At 49.0% G+C, this 16,686-nt stretch overlaps 8 protein-coding genes across 8 annotated transcripts; 3 read left to right on the top strand and 5 right to left on the bottom strand.

The window, feature by feature from the left end:
• Positions 1 to 76: 76 nt before the first annotated feature.
• ColSpa_05076 (putative dehydratase NIT22) lies at positions 77 to 2,036 on the bottom strand (the record flags this gene model as incomplete). The annotated part of the gene is made up of 3 exons (XM_049271288.1): positions 77 to 1,279; positions 1,330 to 1,541; positions 1,598 to 2,036. The coding sequence occupies 3 exons, from the start codon at positions 2,034 to 2,036 to the stop codon at positions 77 to 79; spliced, it is 1,854 nt and encodes a 617-aa protein (XP_049127245.1).
• A 403-nt stretch (positions 2,037 to 2,439) lies between these two features.
• Positions 2,440 to 3,249, top strand: ColSpa_05075 (3-oxoacyl-[acyl-carrier-protein] reductase FabG; the record flags this gene model as incomplete). The annotated part of the gene is made up of 1 exon (XM_049271287.1): positions 2,440 to 3,249. The coding sequence occupies one exon, from the start codon at positions 2,440 to 2,442 to the stop codon at positions 3,247 to 3,249; it is 810 nt and encodes a 269-aa protein (XP_049127244.1).
• A 340-nt stretch (positions 3,250 to 3,589) lies between these two features.
• On the bottom strand, positions 3,590 to 4,094 carry ColSpa_05074 (uncharacterized protein; the record flags this gene model as incomplete). The annotated part of the gene is made up of 3 exons (XM_049271286.1): positions 3,590 to 3,713; positions 3,767 to 3,995; positions 4,076 to 4,094. The coding sequence occupies 3 exons, from the start codon at positions 4,092 to 4,094 to the stop codon at positions 3,590 to 3,592; spliced, it is 372 nt and encodes a 123-aa protein (XP_049127243.1).
• An 888-nt stretch (positions 4,095 to 4,982) lies between these two features.
• ColSpa_05073 (uncharacterized protein) lies at positions 4,983 to 6,842 on the bottom strand (the record flags this gene model as incomplete). The annotated part of the gene is made up of 2 exons (XM_049271285.1): positions 4,983 to 5,862; positions 5,911 to 6,842. 2 exons carry the CDS (start codon positions 6,840 to 6,842, stop codon positions 4,983 to 4,985), a joined length of 1,812 nt encoding a protein of 603 aa, XP_049127242.1.
• Positions 6,843 to 7,302: 460 nt separating this feature from the next.
• Positions 7,303 to 8,968, bottom strand: ColSpa_05072 (uncharacterized protein; the record flags this gene model as incomplete). The annotated part of the gene is made up of 3 exons (XM_049271284.1): positions 7,303 to 7,852; positions 7,911 to 8,047; positions 8,096 to 8,968. 3 exons carry the CDS (start codon positions 8,966 to 8,968, stop codon positions 7,303 to 7,305), a joined length of 1,560 nt encoding a protein of 519 aa, XP_049127241.1.
• Positions 8,969 to 10,956: 1,988 nt separating this feature from the next.
• On the top strand, positions 10,957 to 11,589 carry ColSpa_05071 (acyl-coenzyme A thioesterase THEM4; the record flags this gene model as incomplete). Its single annotated transcript, XM_049271283.1, has 1 exon — positions 10,957 to 11,589. One exon carries the CDS (start codon positions 10,957 to 10,959, stop codon positions 11,587 to 11,589), a length of 633 nt encoding a protein of 210 aa, XP_049127240.1.
• Positions 11,590 to 12,535: 946 nt separating this feature from the next.
• Positions 12,536 to 13,204, top strand: ColSpa_05070 (uncharacterized protein; the record flags this gene model as incomplete). The annotated part of the gene is made up of 1 exon (XM_049271282.1): positions 12,536 to 13,204. One exon carries the CDS (start codon positions 12,536 to 12,538, stop codon positions 13,202 to 13,204), a length of 669 nt encoding a protein of 222 aa, XP_049127239.1.
• Positions 13,205 to 13,310: 106 nt separating this feature from the next.
• On the bottom strand, positions 13,311 to 13,796 carry ColSpa_05069 (uncharacterized protein; the record flags this gene model as incomplete). The annotated part of the gene is made up of 1 exon (XM_049271281.1): positions 13,311 to 13,796. The coding sequence occupies one exon, from the start codon at positions 13,794 to 13,796 to the stop codon at positions 13,311 to 13,313; it is 486 nt and encodes a 161-aa protein (XP_049127238.1).
• Between the last annotated feature and the right edge of the window lie 2,890 nt (positions 13,797 to 16,686).

Genomic DNA, 16,686 nt, shown 5'->3' with positions numbered 1-16,686 from the left:
GGATATAGGCCATGTACAAATGATAAACGCGAGTTGTTATAGTTTACATGCACTCCCTGCATAACTACCTGATAAATTAAGAAGGTCCATCTGCTGTGAGGAAATCAAAGTCAGCACCCCCTTCAGCCTGCAAGACTGAGCGTAAGTAGAGTCCTCGGTAGCCGCGAATTCTCTTCTTTGCCACCCAAGGCGCGGTACTGCTTCCGTTACTCTCCTCTTTGGCCAACGATTCTTTCTTTTCAGCTATTCTCTTCTGAATTTCTTCATCAGATATTTCGACCTTGATGATGCGCTGCTCGACGTCGCAAGTGATAATGTCACCACTTCTGACGATGCCCAAGACCGACTCGGGATCGGCTGCCTCGGGGGAGATATGAAGAACGATGGTACCGCCTGCCGTGCCACTCATTCTGCCGTCGGACAGCCGAAGCATGTCTTGCACTCCCTGCGAGGCAAGCTTTCGGGGGATGGGTATAAGACCGGCTTCAGGCATACCTGGGTTGCCGACAGGTCCGATGTTCTGGAGGACCAGAACACTATCAGGGGTGACCTCCAGATCCGGGTCATCGATACGGAGAGCCATATCTGCCGAGCCTGCAAACACAACCGCTGGGCCAGAATGCTTGAGAAGCCGACGGTCCTTGGAAGCACTCTGCTTCATCACAGCACCGCCAGGGGCGATGTTGCCACGGAGAACAGCCAAAGCTGAGGCCGGGTATAAAGGGTCGTTGAAAGGTTGCAGACAGTTGACCAAACTATCTCGGGGGATAGGAGTGAAAGGCGTGCTGTCAAGCTCCTCTCCCAGCGTCTTTCCGGTCACCGTCATTGCATTGAGATGCAGCAGGGGCTTCAGCTCGTGCAAAAGCGCCAGCATACCGCCCGAGTTGTGAAAGTCATCCATGTAATTCTGTCCGCTGGGTTTCAGATCCACCAGGAGAGGCGTTTTTCTCCCAATTTCATCGAATGTGTCGAGCGTGATGGTTCCCGCAACGGCGGGATGGCGCCCGATGATGGCCATCATGTGGACGACGGCGTTGGTCGAGCCGCCAATGGCTTGCAGAACTGTGATTGCGTTGAGGAAAGATTCGCGGGTGAGCAGATCTTGCGGTTTTAGATTCTTCTTGTGGAGAGCAACGGCAAGGCTACCGGTTTGCTCGGCGATTCGTAATCTGGTGGACGAGACGGCCGGTGCGGTGGCACCCTTAAACGGCATCATTCCAAGACCAACTAGGATGCACGCCATAGTCGACGCGGTGCCCATAACACCACAAGTACCACCCTGTTACAGTCAGTGAATGCTCATAGTTCAAAGCGTAGACGAGACCATACCGTGGGTGCAAGCTCATCATTGATGGCCGAGATCTCCTCAATATCAATCTTGCCGGCCCTGAAAGCAGCCCAATTGTTGCGGCAGTCGGTGCAAGCGCCAATCCGCACACCCTTGTGACTTCCCGGCATCATAGGGCCCGTTACAAGATGCAAGATGGGCTTGTTGGCAGATATTCCGCCCATCAGTTGAGCCGGGGTTGTCTTATCGCACCCTGTCTATCATCAGTCTCATTGCATCTCACTGGTCTCACTACTCTACCCAACTCACCTCCAATAAGCACTACCGCATCACACGGTTGCGCCTTGATCATCTCCTCCGTGTCCATACTCATCAGATTGCGGAGGTACATGCTTGTTGGCGATGAGAAGCTCTCGTGAATACTGATGGTTGGGAAATCTATGGCCAAGCCGCCGTTCAGCTGCACTCCGCGCTTCACGGCCTCAATCAACTGCGGGACGTTGGCATGGCACGGGTTGAAGCTTGAATAGGTGTTGACGATGCCAATGATGGGTCTTGAGAGTGCATCTTCGCTGTAGCCGAGGGCCTTGATAAACACTTTCCGAAGGAAGAGACTGAAGTGATTGTCTCCGTACGAGGTCAGACCCTGCCGCAAACCGACGCTGGAGTCGATAGGCGTCGAGAGGTCGTAGTCTCCCGTCACGGGGGGCTTGCCGCCTTTCTCTGGCGTCGACGACTGTTCGCTCATTGTTACGATTGTTGGAAATGAGATGATGTACTGCTGTGTCGAGAATTACAATTCCTTTCTTATGGTTGGCTAGCAGAACTTACTTATCCGCAGCTCCCTGGTGTTGGTGCGGGGACTCCGCATGTCGTGATTCCGTCGGCAATAGAGCGGCCGATGGTTTCGGCGGCTTGTCCGTGGTGACGGACTTTCTCCGCCCGACACCTATGGAGATGGAATGCCACCAGATTACCCTGAGAATGGCATCGGGGTCTTTCCTTCCATTGATGTTTCGCTTTGCTTAAAATTGGAACTTGTTTCAATCAGCTTAATCCCTCTTGTTACAATTCACTGCTGTGAGCAATCCACTAAAGAGCTCTGTACAACTTTATCCCGACCAATACTTCCTTTTCCGTCACCCATCGCCATGCTCAGTCTCCAAGGAAAAGTCGCCCTTGTCATCGGCCTCGGCCAATCAGGCTCAGACGGCTGGGGCATCGGCGCCGCGTGCGCCGTCACCTTCGCCAAGCAGGGCGCCATCATCTTTGGCGGCAACCGCACCGTCGAGTCCACAACAAAAACCAAGGCAGCAATCGAAGAAATTGGCGGTGTATGCGATGTTGTCGCGACGGACGCAACGTCCTCGGAGTCCGTTAAGGCACTTGTGGACGCCTGCCTCGCCAAGCATGGCCGCATTGATATTCTCTTGACGAATGTTGGGCAGTCGCAGCCGGGGTGTCCTGCAACAATGGCCGAGGAGACGTGGGACTCGCAAATGGACTTGAATCTGAAGAGCGTGTACCTCGCGTGTCATCATGTTCTCCCCGTCATGGAGAAGCAGGAATTCGGAGGCAGTATTGTATGTGTTTCCAGCATCGCGGGCATGCGGTACATCGGCAAGCCACAGATTGCGTACAACACGACAAAGGCGGCTATTATGCAGTTTGTCAAGGCGACGGCGGTCATCTACGCGAAGAAGAAGGTGCGCTTGAATACGGTTGTGCCAGGCTTGATGGACACGCCGTACATAAAGAGCTTGTCGCAAAGGTTCCCTCAGGAAGGCGGGTATGAAGCGTTCAGGAAGATGAGGGAGGACCAAGTACCGATGGGTTGGATGGGAGATGCATGGGATGTTGCTAATTCAGCGTTGTTCCTGGCTTCGGATGAGGCCAGATATATCACAGGGCAGAGAATTGTGATTGATGGCGGGATTACTTCGTCTACGGGGCGTACTTAGAAATATTAACGATCTTCATGTCATTTATCAAGCATAAGGAAGCCATTGCCCTTCATTACACAACGAATGAAAGTCATGAGAGCTGATGCTATGTGTATGAATCAGATACTGCAAATGATTGAATGTTTGCTTGGTCGACATACTGGCGGAGAAAAATTCAGTTCTAGTTTGGTTGTGCGTTCAGTATGTACAACTATACTAAAAAGAGGACTAGGTTTCTCTAACAGTAGCCCAGATGCTACTCGGTAGAAAAAACGACTTCACAGCCCGCGTATGCTTTTGCGTCCTCTATCATTTGCTGACGTTAATACCTATCAGCAAAACCGCAGACATTAAACGTCTAGGCAGATCCATTTGCTAGTCCCTTTGCGACAAACTGGCACATGTACTCGTCCTCCTCTGCAACCTCGAAATCAAACCTTGTGACGTCCTCTTTGAACGGCCAGAGGTAGTTGCTGGTAACCCTTCATGACATTTAGATTAGCTTTATCATTACGGCATGGGCTTAAGTGCTTACCTGTGGTGCTCCGCACTTGCTTGATATTCCTCAAGCGCTTTGCGGTCTTGATGAAAGCTCAGCAGAGCGAAATGATACCCCTTACTTCTCTCGATGGGATCCGTGACGGAAGGTCCGCCTACGATCAAGCGGTGGTCCTTGACGCATGACAGAGACTTTAGTGTCTTAAGCTCGCGGACGAAAGTCTCCTTGTGTTCGTCTGAGACATCCGAGCGGAATTTGAAGAGAACTTTGGGTTGAAATTAATTTTGTTTCTTATACAACATAAGGGTATGGAGATGTCGCTAGGACGATGCGATGGTATCTTACCAATGTGAACCACCGTCATTCTGAAGAGACTTTTGCGGGAATGAGCACAATGCTGGTCTAAATGCGTCGAAGTTGAAGCTGATGTTGTCTGAATCTGATGAACTCAAAATATTGATGGCGTCCACAATGACAGGATAGATAAAAGACAACTCTGTTTGGTTTGACCAGATTTCCCTACCAGCGGAACTAGTCGCTGGCCAGAATGCGGCTTCGGAGAGTGAAGCGGGCAAATCCCGCGAGCGGCTTACACAAGCTCCACATAGCCAACGGGCTTTGTCCGTTTCTCCACCTATGAAGGCAAGTCCTACTTTTGCATTAGCAAGCCTAAAAAAACCCGCTTCGGCAACCTCGTTCACACCGAGGACATATGGAGGATAGTCCGCGAGGTCGGAAGCAGTGATGCATAGATTGCATTCAAGATGAACCCGAGACAGGTATTTCATCTATGCCAGCACGGCTGTGTACCACGACGCCCCACCGCCCCAGCTCAACACCAGCTCTTCAGTGCTGTAAGTCGAAACTCCAGCGCCGACCCGCCGGAGACGTCAACGACTGAGCCAGCGGCTTCGTCCCGGTAGCTCAGCTCGTTCCGATATACATGATCCGGCATTATTGAAGTCGAAAGAGGTGTGGGGTTTGACAATACGCGTAAAGTACAGCGGAGGCTGCCATAGATATGGTTCCAGGGTCGATGGACCTAATACCGGCTTGATATAACCCGAAAGCTAAGAGCCCGCATCCGCCCCCGCACATCCGTCCCTCTGGATCGGCAGTCCTGTGAACAGACAGTTTGGGATCACGGAGACAAGAAAGTTGTTCTGGAGGAAAATTCTGTCTTGAGACGACCATAACATAATTACATAACTGTGTGACAGGCGCTATGTGGTTGCCATATTGCTGCTACGGCTCAGTCGTAGAACCTCCACTTGGAGGTTTGGTCCGGACTTAGACTCTGGTTCAGGAGCAGCGCCCGAAGCAGCTCGATGGGCATTGTGTTTGCCTTCAGAATCTTGTCGTGGAGCTCTTTCTCACCCATGAGACCCTTCGTTAACACCTCCTCCCGCAAGCCGTGCATTTGCAATGCCCCCAGCATGTATCCAGCCTGATACAACGGGGAGTAGTCGCCGCCAAACGATCTGGTGACTTCGCCCTCGGCGTTCGACCTCTCATGTCCAACCCAATTGACCAGCATATCAACACATTGTTGGGGCGTCATCTCCCCTAAATGGTACTTGAGAGAGAAGATAATCCTTGCGCATCGGTGCATGCGCCAGAAAAGCGTGCCGATTTTGTCCGCTGCACTTACAAAGAAGTCACCCCTGTTCCAAAGGACGTATTCCCAGTACATGGCCCAGCCCTCAACGAAGAAAGGCGTGGAGAAGAGCTTTCGATAAGGGTGGTGGCGCTTGCCCATGAAGAGCTGGAGCCGATGCCCAGGAATGAGCTCGTGGAAGGCTGTAGCACGAGAGAAGTGAGGGTTGTTGCCGCGCATCACCATCATCTTTAGGTCGTGATCCATTGTGGGGGTCGGATATGAGACCCAGAAAGATGGACCACCAAGAAAGAATGGCGACTCCTTCTGGCGTTCTGCTGAGATCATGAACATGCGCCAGGTCTCAGCTACCTCTGGTACCGTGACTAGATCATGCTTCTTAACGAAAGCGATCCCCTCGAGAGCCAGCTCGCGAACCATTTGCGGCTGTTGCCCTGGCTCCACATAGCTGTTTTTGACGTATTCCATCGCGGCTTTCCAATCATCGCCAAAGCCTGGACTGGCCGCTTCGAGACTAAAAGAATGTTAGTTCCTACTCAGGCAGCCATCCGGCTTTACTTACCCCGATATCCTCTCATTTCCCTTTATCTCCTGGCGAACAGAGCCACCTTCTTCGCTCAAAAGAACGCGTGAAGCTTTTTTCATCTCCTTTTCGCACCAATCGTACTGCTCTTGAGCCAACTTGAGGAGCTCCTCGGGCGTGTAGGGAATCATTTCCGCTTCAAGCTCATTGAGAAGGCCATCTCTCCCGATTGGTTCGACTGCAGCACGGATAGACCCGGGCCCGTTTTTCTGTGTGAGTCGGGCGTCGATTACTGCCTTGATGCCAAAGAGGGCCTCGTCAAGTTGTTGCTTGGGCACTGAACACCACCAGGGAAACAAAGGGTCGTACGGGGCGTAAAACCCATAAAACTCCTCAATGTGACCTCGGATCTGGTCAATGGTGCTCATGGCCCGCGAGAAGGTCGAGTCGCTTGCTTTGATCTCTTTGGCTTGGATAGCCTTTGTCGTTGTTATGATCTTCTTGACTGTCTCATTCAAAGCCATGGCGGTCTTCTTGCTGTCAACGGGGACCATGTTTTGGCGAGCCTCGCAGATGTCGACAAGAGTCTGAGCAAACGGAACTACGGATTTTACTTGCTCATCTCGCTGACGGTCCAGAAGCAAGACACGAATGTTTTTTCTCAGATAGTTTCGAAGAAGCAAGAAGTCGATTTTGTCTTCTTGGCTATATGTGTCGAACGGCGCCTTGAACAAGCTTTCAAGCTCTTCGTTGTAGAAGCTCTCAAGACGATGAGACCTGGTCGGTGAAAACTTGATGTTGTAGAACTTTGTGAGGTCTTTCTCGTCCGCAGTAATCCGTACGATACGTTCAGGCATTGACTCAAGGTCAGCAGGCGTAGCTTCATGCTTCTCGCTGGTGCCGAGATGAACCCAATCGCCATCGGGATTGCTGGCCGGATGAGGCCTGGCCGCGAGACGTTCAGTATTCATGACGATGGTAAATCCTGTAGAGCCGGGATCCAATTGAGTGGCGATGAATACCAACACGTTGCACCCAGCGGTGATGAGCAGAGAGTGCGGGGGAAACGAGATTCTTGAAGCAAAGGATGCATGGGGCACGGGGCACGAGCTCTGGAAGCCGCGGGTGGCTTATCTCGGTCCCGGTAGACCGGCTCCTGGACCCTGGACAAGCAACGTATCTACATCCGTTGGTGGGGCTGATAACGACCGTAGTGGGCAGGTGCACTAAAAAGAAGCTTTTGAAAGACAGCGGGTTCCTTGCAGCTATCCATGATTCATCACTCATGGCTTGTAACGATTCGTCCACTGTTCCCGAAATTTAATCAAATGTTACTTTCTACTTTACACGATCCGTCTGAGTGGTTCTTTTCGTTTAGATAACCTTGACAATGCCATAAAAGGCCTCAGTTGTGGACAAGAAACCATTGACCTAGCACTGGCTCTCGACAGCTACAACCTCGGACACACCAGTCTTGATACCATCGCCGGCGCTCTCGACGCGGACGAATTGATCAGAGCCAGCAAACACGGCCTTTGTTTCGAAGCCGGTCTTTCCAACAGTAACCTTTTCACTCAAGGCGTCCTCAGATGCGCCAGCGAACACCGTCCACTTTTCATTCTCAGTCGCGCCATTCCAGCTCATATAGACCTCGGTTTGGTTATTGACGTTACAGGCGAAAGCCTTGGGACCGTAGTAAGGCTTTCCAACCCAAGGGGATCGGTGGTTTCGGTAGCTCTGAATGAGTTTATCCTCACCAAACTGTGCGGTGAAGACACATTCGCCCTCGGCATTGAATTCCTTGATCTTGGGCGTGCTACCGTAGCCAATGACCACGTGGCCGCTTCCGTCGTTCAGAACCTGAACATTACCCTGGGATACAGCGAAGATGGTGTCCTCAGGATCGATGAATTCGTGCTCCAGAGTAGCCTCCCAAGTGGCCGTATTGACTTTCAGAAGGATGCCAGAAGTCTGGTTGACACTGCATTGGTGAAATTAGATGACAAATTCCAAAAATCTGGATAAAGGTTTTGCCTTACCCAGAAACAACGCCGCTATTATCGTTGTTGAACAGCGAAATAAGCGTAGTGCCATTGCCCTCGGCGTGTATGCGAGCATCGTGCTGGTAGCAGAAGGACAGGCCGTTCTTCAGAGCGAAGGAGCCACCAGTGCGACCCTACGTTTGTCAGTTGCAACTCATTACAAGACAAGGAGTGAAACTTACGCTCAGAGTCCACTCGACCGATCCATCATGGGCAATCTTGAAGATGGAGCAGTAGTATCGTGATGACACCAAGAAGCCGCCATCCGCAAATCGCTCAACCGAGTTGATGTGAAATGGTCCCCAGGGGTACGACTGGTTACTCCCGAGATCCTCTAGAGGGTAGACCACAGCAGAGTCAGCCAGAGGGATTTCGTCCAAGTGGTCCAGATGGCTCCACTGGAAGAGGATCTCGTTCGTCTTGATGTCCATCTCAAAGAAGAGGGAGTCAACGATCCAGCCGTCTGTAGGGCCACCAACAGAGGTCAGATCCGTCTGTGTGACGTTGTTGGCTGGGAAAAACATGGTGCCTTGGGGCGTGATAAGGTCTTCATGCATGTCGATCCAGCTCCCGTTTGTGAGGCCGGAAGAATCCCAGCTGGTGAAGGTCTGCAAATTAAGACCATCCTTGTGCTGGGCAAGGGTAACGTTGTAGATGTTCTGGTAGGTTTGGTCATAGATGAACACGGCACCGTAGCCGAAGCCATAGGGCTCTGGCATCGTGATACCTGTGTACATTGTCAAGACGGGCTCGCCATCCAATGTTTGAGCGCGCCAAGCGGAGACGTCGCCGTACGGGCCCTCCCAGATCAGCTCGTTGTCGCTGCTCATGATGAAAACGGAGTAGTTATGGGCGCCAGAGCCGGACTGGCCGAAGAAGAGGTGACCCTCTGCGATGTCGCCGGTCTGAGTGATCTTCAGGGAGGGGGGCTGCAATGCGGGCTCAGAGCGGTAGGTCTGCCATGGCCAGGAGTTAGTCGTGCTGTTTTGAGCCGATATCGCATGGCCGAGACTAAGGACAGCAGTGGCCTTGAGGAGAGAGATAGAACGGAGCATTGTGACTGCAGGCTGATGGTTGGTTGACAGGAAGCGAGGCCTTGGGAAAGAAAATAGCAAACCCTCCAAGCTAAGGAATGTCTAGAGGCTTTTGTATACTGCCGGATGTGGACATAACTGCCGCCCTTCTCATGACATCGGTCAATCGGCCCATGCTTCAACATCAAATTTTCTTTAACATTGCAGTGCCTTGATCCGCAGCTTTGTCAGGCATACCCTCTGCTCGTATTTAGTGCGGGTCATTTCCGAAGAGTAGATTGATTTTTCCTCGGCGATCATCGTCATCTGTCTCCATATTTCCCATCTGATAAGATGAGATTGATAAATCAAAACTATCAACGACCTCATGTTGCCGGGTTGTGGGGGATTTTCGTAAGTTTTAGGTTACATCGGGCCGAGCAAGCAAATCAGAGCACCCACCGTGGAGGCTTGTTTGTCCAAGACATTCCCACATCGCTTGGAACTCACATCCACAGCGGCAATCGGTTGTCGTCGGAGCCGAGCTAGTAGTGTAAACCGACTGCCGTTCAACTTGGTGCTTTCATTGTGTCACGCAGATATGAGGACACTGGGTATTCTTCATTCCAGGGCTGATCCCAATTGCGTTGAAGAAAGAAAGGAAACATGCATATGACTAGCAGACTGTAAACGGTTACATTTGCCAAGAGTTATCCTTCCAGGGCAGAAAATCTCATTGCCAAGATTGCCGAGACGGACTTTTCCCGACGGCCGGAACCACGAGCCGCGGATGGAGCCTGGTGAACCATTCAGACCCTCAGCACATGGCGCCTCGTTAATCCAAATACATCCACTCGCGAAGTCTCGGGGACGAGTCCTACTGCGGTTTCCGATCTTAATTCTGGAGCTACTCAGCGCTAACCAACAAACATCATCCTCAACTTTTCCCTTCGGCCTTCGGAAGTTACAAGAAAACAGCTCTAACGTGAATACAATTTCACGAAGCATCAGGCCCAAGAGCAAGGAAAAGTAGGGAACTCGTTGAAGGGTATTAAGAAGTCCCATTTGTAAGAAAAAGTTTTTTGTGAGATCATATTTTTAGGAATTCGCGAAAGCTCCCAACTCGCTCCTTTCATACGTGCAGTGAGTATGCATGTTTCATTTAATATTGGTGCTCTCAAGATCAAGACTACAGAATTCAACTCTAGAGATTGTCGTTGTGAGCAATCAAAGGGATCTAGATCTTTGCACTCTACCTCTGAATCTCCTGGGTCAAAAATCTAGATGCATACCTTGGAGAGGTAAAATGCATGATGGGCCATGTATGCTCATCATTAAGCTTATTCTTTGTGCTGAAACAGACATATGGCGTGCTTGGTCCACTTCATGGGTTCAAGTGGGAACTTGTGAACCGCACCAGGACGTCAGGATAAGGCCAAGCAGTGTGTTTAATGGCCAAGGTCATTCAAGTATGATAAGAGGATTTGAAAATTAGTGAAACAAATGGAGGAAAGAAAAATGACTAGAAAAGACGGAAACGCAAAAGGCAGCAAGCCAATGACATCACTTTTGCTTCTGCGGTCTTGAGCTCTTCCAGAGGAAGTCTGCGACCAGAGTTTAGCTGTACTACGACATTAGTCAAGGACATAGGATATTTGAATTTATGAACTTTGTGCCTGATTACTTTATGGCCAATGCTTTGTCCGTTGAACACACGAGTTTTGATAGTAAGCGTACAGCGAACTATTGCAGGCTCCCCACATCGCAAATAGAAACAGGCCTTAGTGGCAAAATGTCCCGTACGGCAATTAACTACCTTGAAATCTGCAGGTTACATACTAACTAAGCCCGAGGTAGGTCTCACGTCAGATCCAATGGGTATGTCAGCACCAAATTATCGAAGTTGAAAAATAAAATAAGTTGTGTTTGTTTTCATATATATGCCTGCTGTGGTCCACTGAAGCTTACTTTTTGATTTATCAGAACATCAGACCCTTGTATTTTACAAATAGTTACCACGGCTTTTTACGATGGTCGAACCGAGCAAGAGCCAAATGGCACATTTCCAGGCCATCTCATGGGTCGCCAAAGAAGTCTCTGAACCGAACATAATCATTCGAGAGCCTGTCAGCCGCGTCTTCGATCCTGAAGTTCGCGCCTTTGAGTTTTGGGGCTCAACGCTACACAGCGCCACAACAGTTCCATTCTTTATCGGCGCCTATTACCTACCGCCCGAGTCAGACGAACGGACCTTGGACGCAGAGGGGCCAGACCAGCGACCATTTGACCAGCGATTTGTCACAAGAAGCCGGTTCTTTTTGACTCTGGGCCGCGGCGTGAGCACCATGGACAAAAGTTTGTGCCACGGCGGAGTGGTCGCATCTATCCTCGACGAGTGCGCTGGAGCCATCTGCTGGATCAACAAGGCGCATGGATTCTTGGAGTTTCTGCCGCAGGTGACCATGAGTCTCAACATCAGCTACTTGAAACCGGTTCCAACAATGTCGACAGTGGCTGTGACAGCTTTCCTGAGAAGAATAGATGGTCTGAAGCTTGATGTTGACGTGATGTTGATGAACGAGGTGGGCACAGTGCTTGCGAAAGCCGAAGCTGTATATGTGTCGATTGATAAGCGCAAAAAACCGGGAAAGGGGAAGTTGTAATGAGTATAGCCGTTTAACAGTTAAATTTCTGCTGGACTTAGCTTCGTTAGGCTCGCATCTTTATTGAGGGATGAAAGTCATAGCAAAAGCTCGTAATCAGCATCACTGGCAGAACCAGAACCAGTCTGACCACAATATGTTCCGACAATGTGCCCCACAACATTCAATGCGTGCTTCGTTGATTGACCAAATTCATCTACTGGTTCAGCGTATTAGCTGCCGAAATTGTCTGTTGGCTTGGCAAAAGAAGAAAAAGGGATCCGAAACCCCAGTTCGTATTTCCTGCAAAGAAAAGCAAAGAAAAGCAAAGAAAAGTGGGAAACGAGAGGGGAAAACGTCGTGGAAGGATCGAAATCCTGGCACGGATACGCGCTACCTGTCGTCCGTTCGTGGCCGGCGGAATCCCGTCAAGGGGGCGGCGCAGCTACCAGTTTTCATGATATTTGGGCAGCCGAGTGGTATGCGCTCAGTCCAGTAGGCTATTGCATTTAGGGCATGAATCAGCAATAAAACCCGGCCTTCGGCACTTAATGAGACACAACAAACAGCCACAGCATCACAAAACCGTTGGATTGGGCGTGGGAGGATCGTCTCGCTGACCGCTAGCTGCTTCCGAGATGAGGTGGCGTGCGACTCCCGTCTCAGGCCCGCTTAGCACCATCTGAGGCGTCATTAGACCCGGGGTTTTAGGCCCGTCATGATCGAACAGTCATGCAAAATATCAATCAAAAAGGGCCTTTGGACAACAGCTTTGGATTCGTGGTTTTCCCTTTCCTTTCATCCTCCATCTCTGGCCCGAAGCACCGAAGCCGAACGTCAACCTCGGATCATCACACTCGTTCTTTCAACATCACGTTCTTTGAATATAAGCATCATCACTTGAGTACATTACCTAGTCTTTAATCACCAACAAAGCCAACCCAACATCATCTGGGAAGTCGCCAAAATGTCCTTCAGACTCATCGCCTCCGTCGCTGTCCTAGCAACCGCCGTCCTGGCCAAGACTGACCTCGCCGGCTGCGTCTCCTCCGACACCATCGTCACGCCCACTCAAGGCGGTACCCCTTACGCGACCCGTGTCTGGTACGTTCCCGACACCGGCGAGATCTGCGCCGCCCTCGACTGCGGTGGTGGCCGCGCCCCTCCCAAGACTACTGTTCCGGGCTGCGGCTCGTATGAGGGCACCGAGACGTACTCGCCCTCGTTCCTGCCTCTGAAGACCAGCGCCACGGCTGTCGCCCAGACTACGCTGCCGTCCGTCATCACATCGGCCCCCGAAAGCACCATCACCAGCGCTATCGAGAGTGCTACCGCAACTGAGACCAAGTCGAGTGAAACTGAGGCAGTTGAGAGCCAGACTGGAAGCGATATCGCGACATCGCCTTCGGCATCGACCACTGTTGTCCTCCCTGCGACCGGACTGAACGCAACGGCCTCTTTCTTGACGACAACCGCCACATCAGGGTCTGGTCGCCAGACCTCTATCCGGGGGAGTGGACCAGCCGCATCTGCTGCAACCTCTGCAAACGCCCCCAATGGCGCGGCTCCCACCGGAGCGTCGCGCGAACTGTTCGCTCTCGTTGCTGGAGTGGCTATGGGAGCGGCCTTGATGTAGAGGTCGTTCGGAAAATTGTTGTATAACTAGACCTCATGAGAGAAGAGGCATGATCTTTCATAGACAACCGTGTAATGCCATGATCCACACTGATCTATCTTCTCCCTCAAACGGTCCCCCCCGCGTAAAAGTCCGGTACTCTTTCTAATAGTGTCTGGAATTCCTGGTCGGCATTGGTAGACTCCCATCCACCCTCAAGGCCGTTGCTTCGTCCCTTTTCCAGTCGAAATCCATAGACATTGGTCCATGACCACTTTTCGATCTTGTCTGTCCGGGGCGTGATTTCAAATGTCACCCAGCAAAGAGCGCTTTGGGAAGAAACAACATCGACTCGGCCACTGCAAAGCCGGATGTCTGTACCGAGTCCACTTTGGTTCAGTCGTTGGAGTTGCTTCAGCACGCCTGACGTGGCGATGTCATGGTTTTCTAAGGTAGTGATGCCGCCGAGGGTGAAGCTCGTAAAGTTGGCCAGGTAGAAAGAGGCCACTGAATCGGCAACGTCTCGTAACGGCACAGAGGCGTTCCCGCCCTGTTCTGTGGCGAGGCCGTAGGCCGTTATCGCGGCTCGGGCGGCTTCCTTGATATTCACCATCGAAGATTTTTAAAGTGAAGGACTCGGATGGCTTTGGTGCTGGTACAGGATTTGAATGCGCTCCTTCGGGGCAGGGCCTAGCTTATATATGGCGGGCATGCGGGGAAAAGTCGATGTCCAGATTTCCGACTTCCGCAAGCGGTGAGGAGACGGACTAGTCCTAAAGAGAACAGGGACCTCCTAACGTCGCTCTACCAATATATATGCAGTTCCGAACAATACGATGGGTTCGCAAAGCATTTCCTCGTGAGTAAGGTCGATGTTTTGAACTTAAATATTGGCAGACAGGTTAGGTATTACCTAACAGTATAAAGCCAAAGAACATCCGTCGCATTTGGACGTCCCCGGCAGAACGTACTGATTTTTTTTTAGTTCATTAGCATTCTAGTCTGGTACAGGTTACCATAATTTGCACCCGACTAGCTACATCTCCCGGTGGGATTAACTCGAAAATTTTAAAACTATAAGTTCTATCAGGTGGAGCAAGGGTTTTTCATCGTTTGAGTTTTGAGACGGACGGGTCAGTCGCTAAACTAGGCATACGTTGCGCGATTTGAGAGCTAATTCCAAGATATCGCATTGACTTCTGTATTGACATCTTCTTAGGGCTGTCAAAGATTTTGATATCAAAAAAGAGGTCTAAAAGTCTTTTTTAATAAGTTCTTCTTTGCACTGGAGAACCTATCATTGACAGAGTTCCATACCCCTCTCGCATTGAATTTCTAAGAAATTGGCGTTTGAAGAGACACTTCCACCAGAACTTGAGCCAGCACCTGAAAGAGGCGTGACTGAATCGCCTTATAGAGCGGCGACAGGGGGAACGAGATTCTTGCAGCCAATAGCGCACCGTTACTGGATTGTCAGCAATAACCCATGATAATAGTGTATCACCAAGAAATGCAGCAGTGAAGAAAAAAGTAAAATCTAAAATGACGGAAGAAAACAAATTTGGAAGAGGAAGAAGCACCGTACACAGTAATCATGGCACTGGCCGGCAACATGCGTGCAACACAAAGTACCACCTGGGATGTTGCCTCCATTCGGTCGTACAACGATCTTGGACTTCTCAGCACTTTGGCTTGCCAGGACAAGGGAGAAATAAGCTGAAAAGAAAACAATAGAGATCTGCATTTTGAATTAAAGCGTAAGGCAGATGGTGTTTTAGAGATGAAGTCGTAGAGTCAGCGAGGGAGCACGAATTCGGTTGACTACATCGATTTGAGGTTCTTATACTAGAACCTGTGCATCTGCGGAGTGCTCGGCATTGGCTCTAATCTTCCATATCCCGATAGCTCTACGGTATCAATTTATTCGAAAATGAAAAAAAGTTAGGGCCGGGAAGTGCGGTACAAGATGAAGGCATTCCGTCATATGCCATCTAACGTCTTCCCTGTCAGGCATGCAGCGGCATGCTGCTAAATCATTGATATGACGTGTCTTTTATATTGGTTCTCTGGCTCTAGATAATAAGACAGCTTAGACATGGCGCACTTTGGAAAAGCGTCTCAGTCGGCGGAATTCCGGCGATAGTGTTCGTATTAAAGGTAGCTCATAAGTCACCGTACCCACTTTCCGACCACCCCCCACTTCCGACCACCCAAAAACGAGGCTATCGCAACACAACCACCTATTTCAATTGACTATTGACGAGGGCCAGATGCAACTATGATACAGCTTTCTGCTTCACTAGGGCAATCAGATGCGCTGGATTCATCTGCGTCAGCTTCAGCTTTGCCAGCCTCGATCTGGGCTTTCCGTATATCGCTGATGTTGGCGAACTTGGTATTAGGGTCGATTTGAACAGCCTTCTTCTTCCTTACTGCTGTGTTGCTAACTTAGGCTTGGAGAAGCTGTATCTAGTGCTAGGCAGTAGCTAGCTAAAAGGACTGCTCTTAGAAGCCTTTTTTGACCTTTTTAAATAGTTAATATTATATAGTTATATTTTAATTTAGCTTATTAAATAAGTTTAGTTAACTATTAAGATCCTTTATCTTCTTAGGTATAGACTATATAATAGCAGATATAATAGATTCTTATCCCTCTATACCCTAGGTATCCTGGATACCTTAGATACCTTGGATACCTTAGGTAGCCTTATTAAGTAGTATTGTTAGTGCTATTGCTTTAGGTAATAGCAGAGAGCTTATAAGAGGTCTAGTTATATTAATAGGCTATAGTCCTATACTTATTTAGCTATTTATAATATTACTTTTTATTAGCCTAAATAAGTATACTTACTAATAATAAGATATAAAGTATTTTTTACTAACTATAGTTAAATTATTTTACTTATTAAGGTTAAGCTAAAGCTTTTTATAATAAGTTAACTTAACTAAACTAAAGACTAATAGATCTAGTAGCTAAAGGATATAAAAAATATATAGTAATAAAAATAATAAATAAATATTATTAATATAGTATTACTATATAAATTCTATTGTTATATAGCTTTTATGCTTATCTAAGATTAGTAGTCTAGCTTAATTAAGCTAAGAGGTAGTTTGTAGTAAGAAGACCTTTAGTAGCCACTTAATAGTAGTCTTATTAGTTATTTATCTATTATTTATTGTTATAAACTTTTATTTATTATAAAAAGTAAGGTCTAAAAAAAACTATTACTATTAAACTATTTTACCCTTATATATAATAAAAGAATATAATACCTGGCCCTTAGCTAAGATATACTTAATAATAGATACCTAGGCTTATAATCTAAGCTGTTTTTTATATATAGACTTAGTCTCTACCTTGCCTAGCATTAGCCTATTTACTCTTTAGCCCTTAAGGATACTAGTCTTATTTATATTATATTTATTAGCTAGTTAAATAGCTAATATTACTAGGATTATAAGATATTTAAACTAGTCCCTAATAACTTTAGTAAATACCT

Source organism: Colletotrichum spaethianum (genome assembly GCF_022836535.1).
Source record: "Colletotrichum spaethianum MAFF 239500 DNA, contig11, whole genome shotgun sequence".
In the NCBI taxonomy this organism is placed as follows: domain Eukaryota; kingdom Fungi; phylum Ascomycota; class Sordariomycetes; order Glomerellales; family Glomerellaceae; genus Colletotrichum; species Colletotrichum spaethianum.
This window is presented reverse-complemented; position numbering and strand designations above follow the sequence as displayed.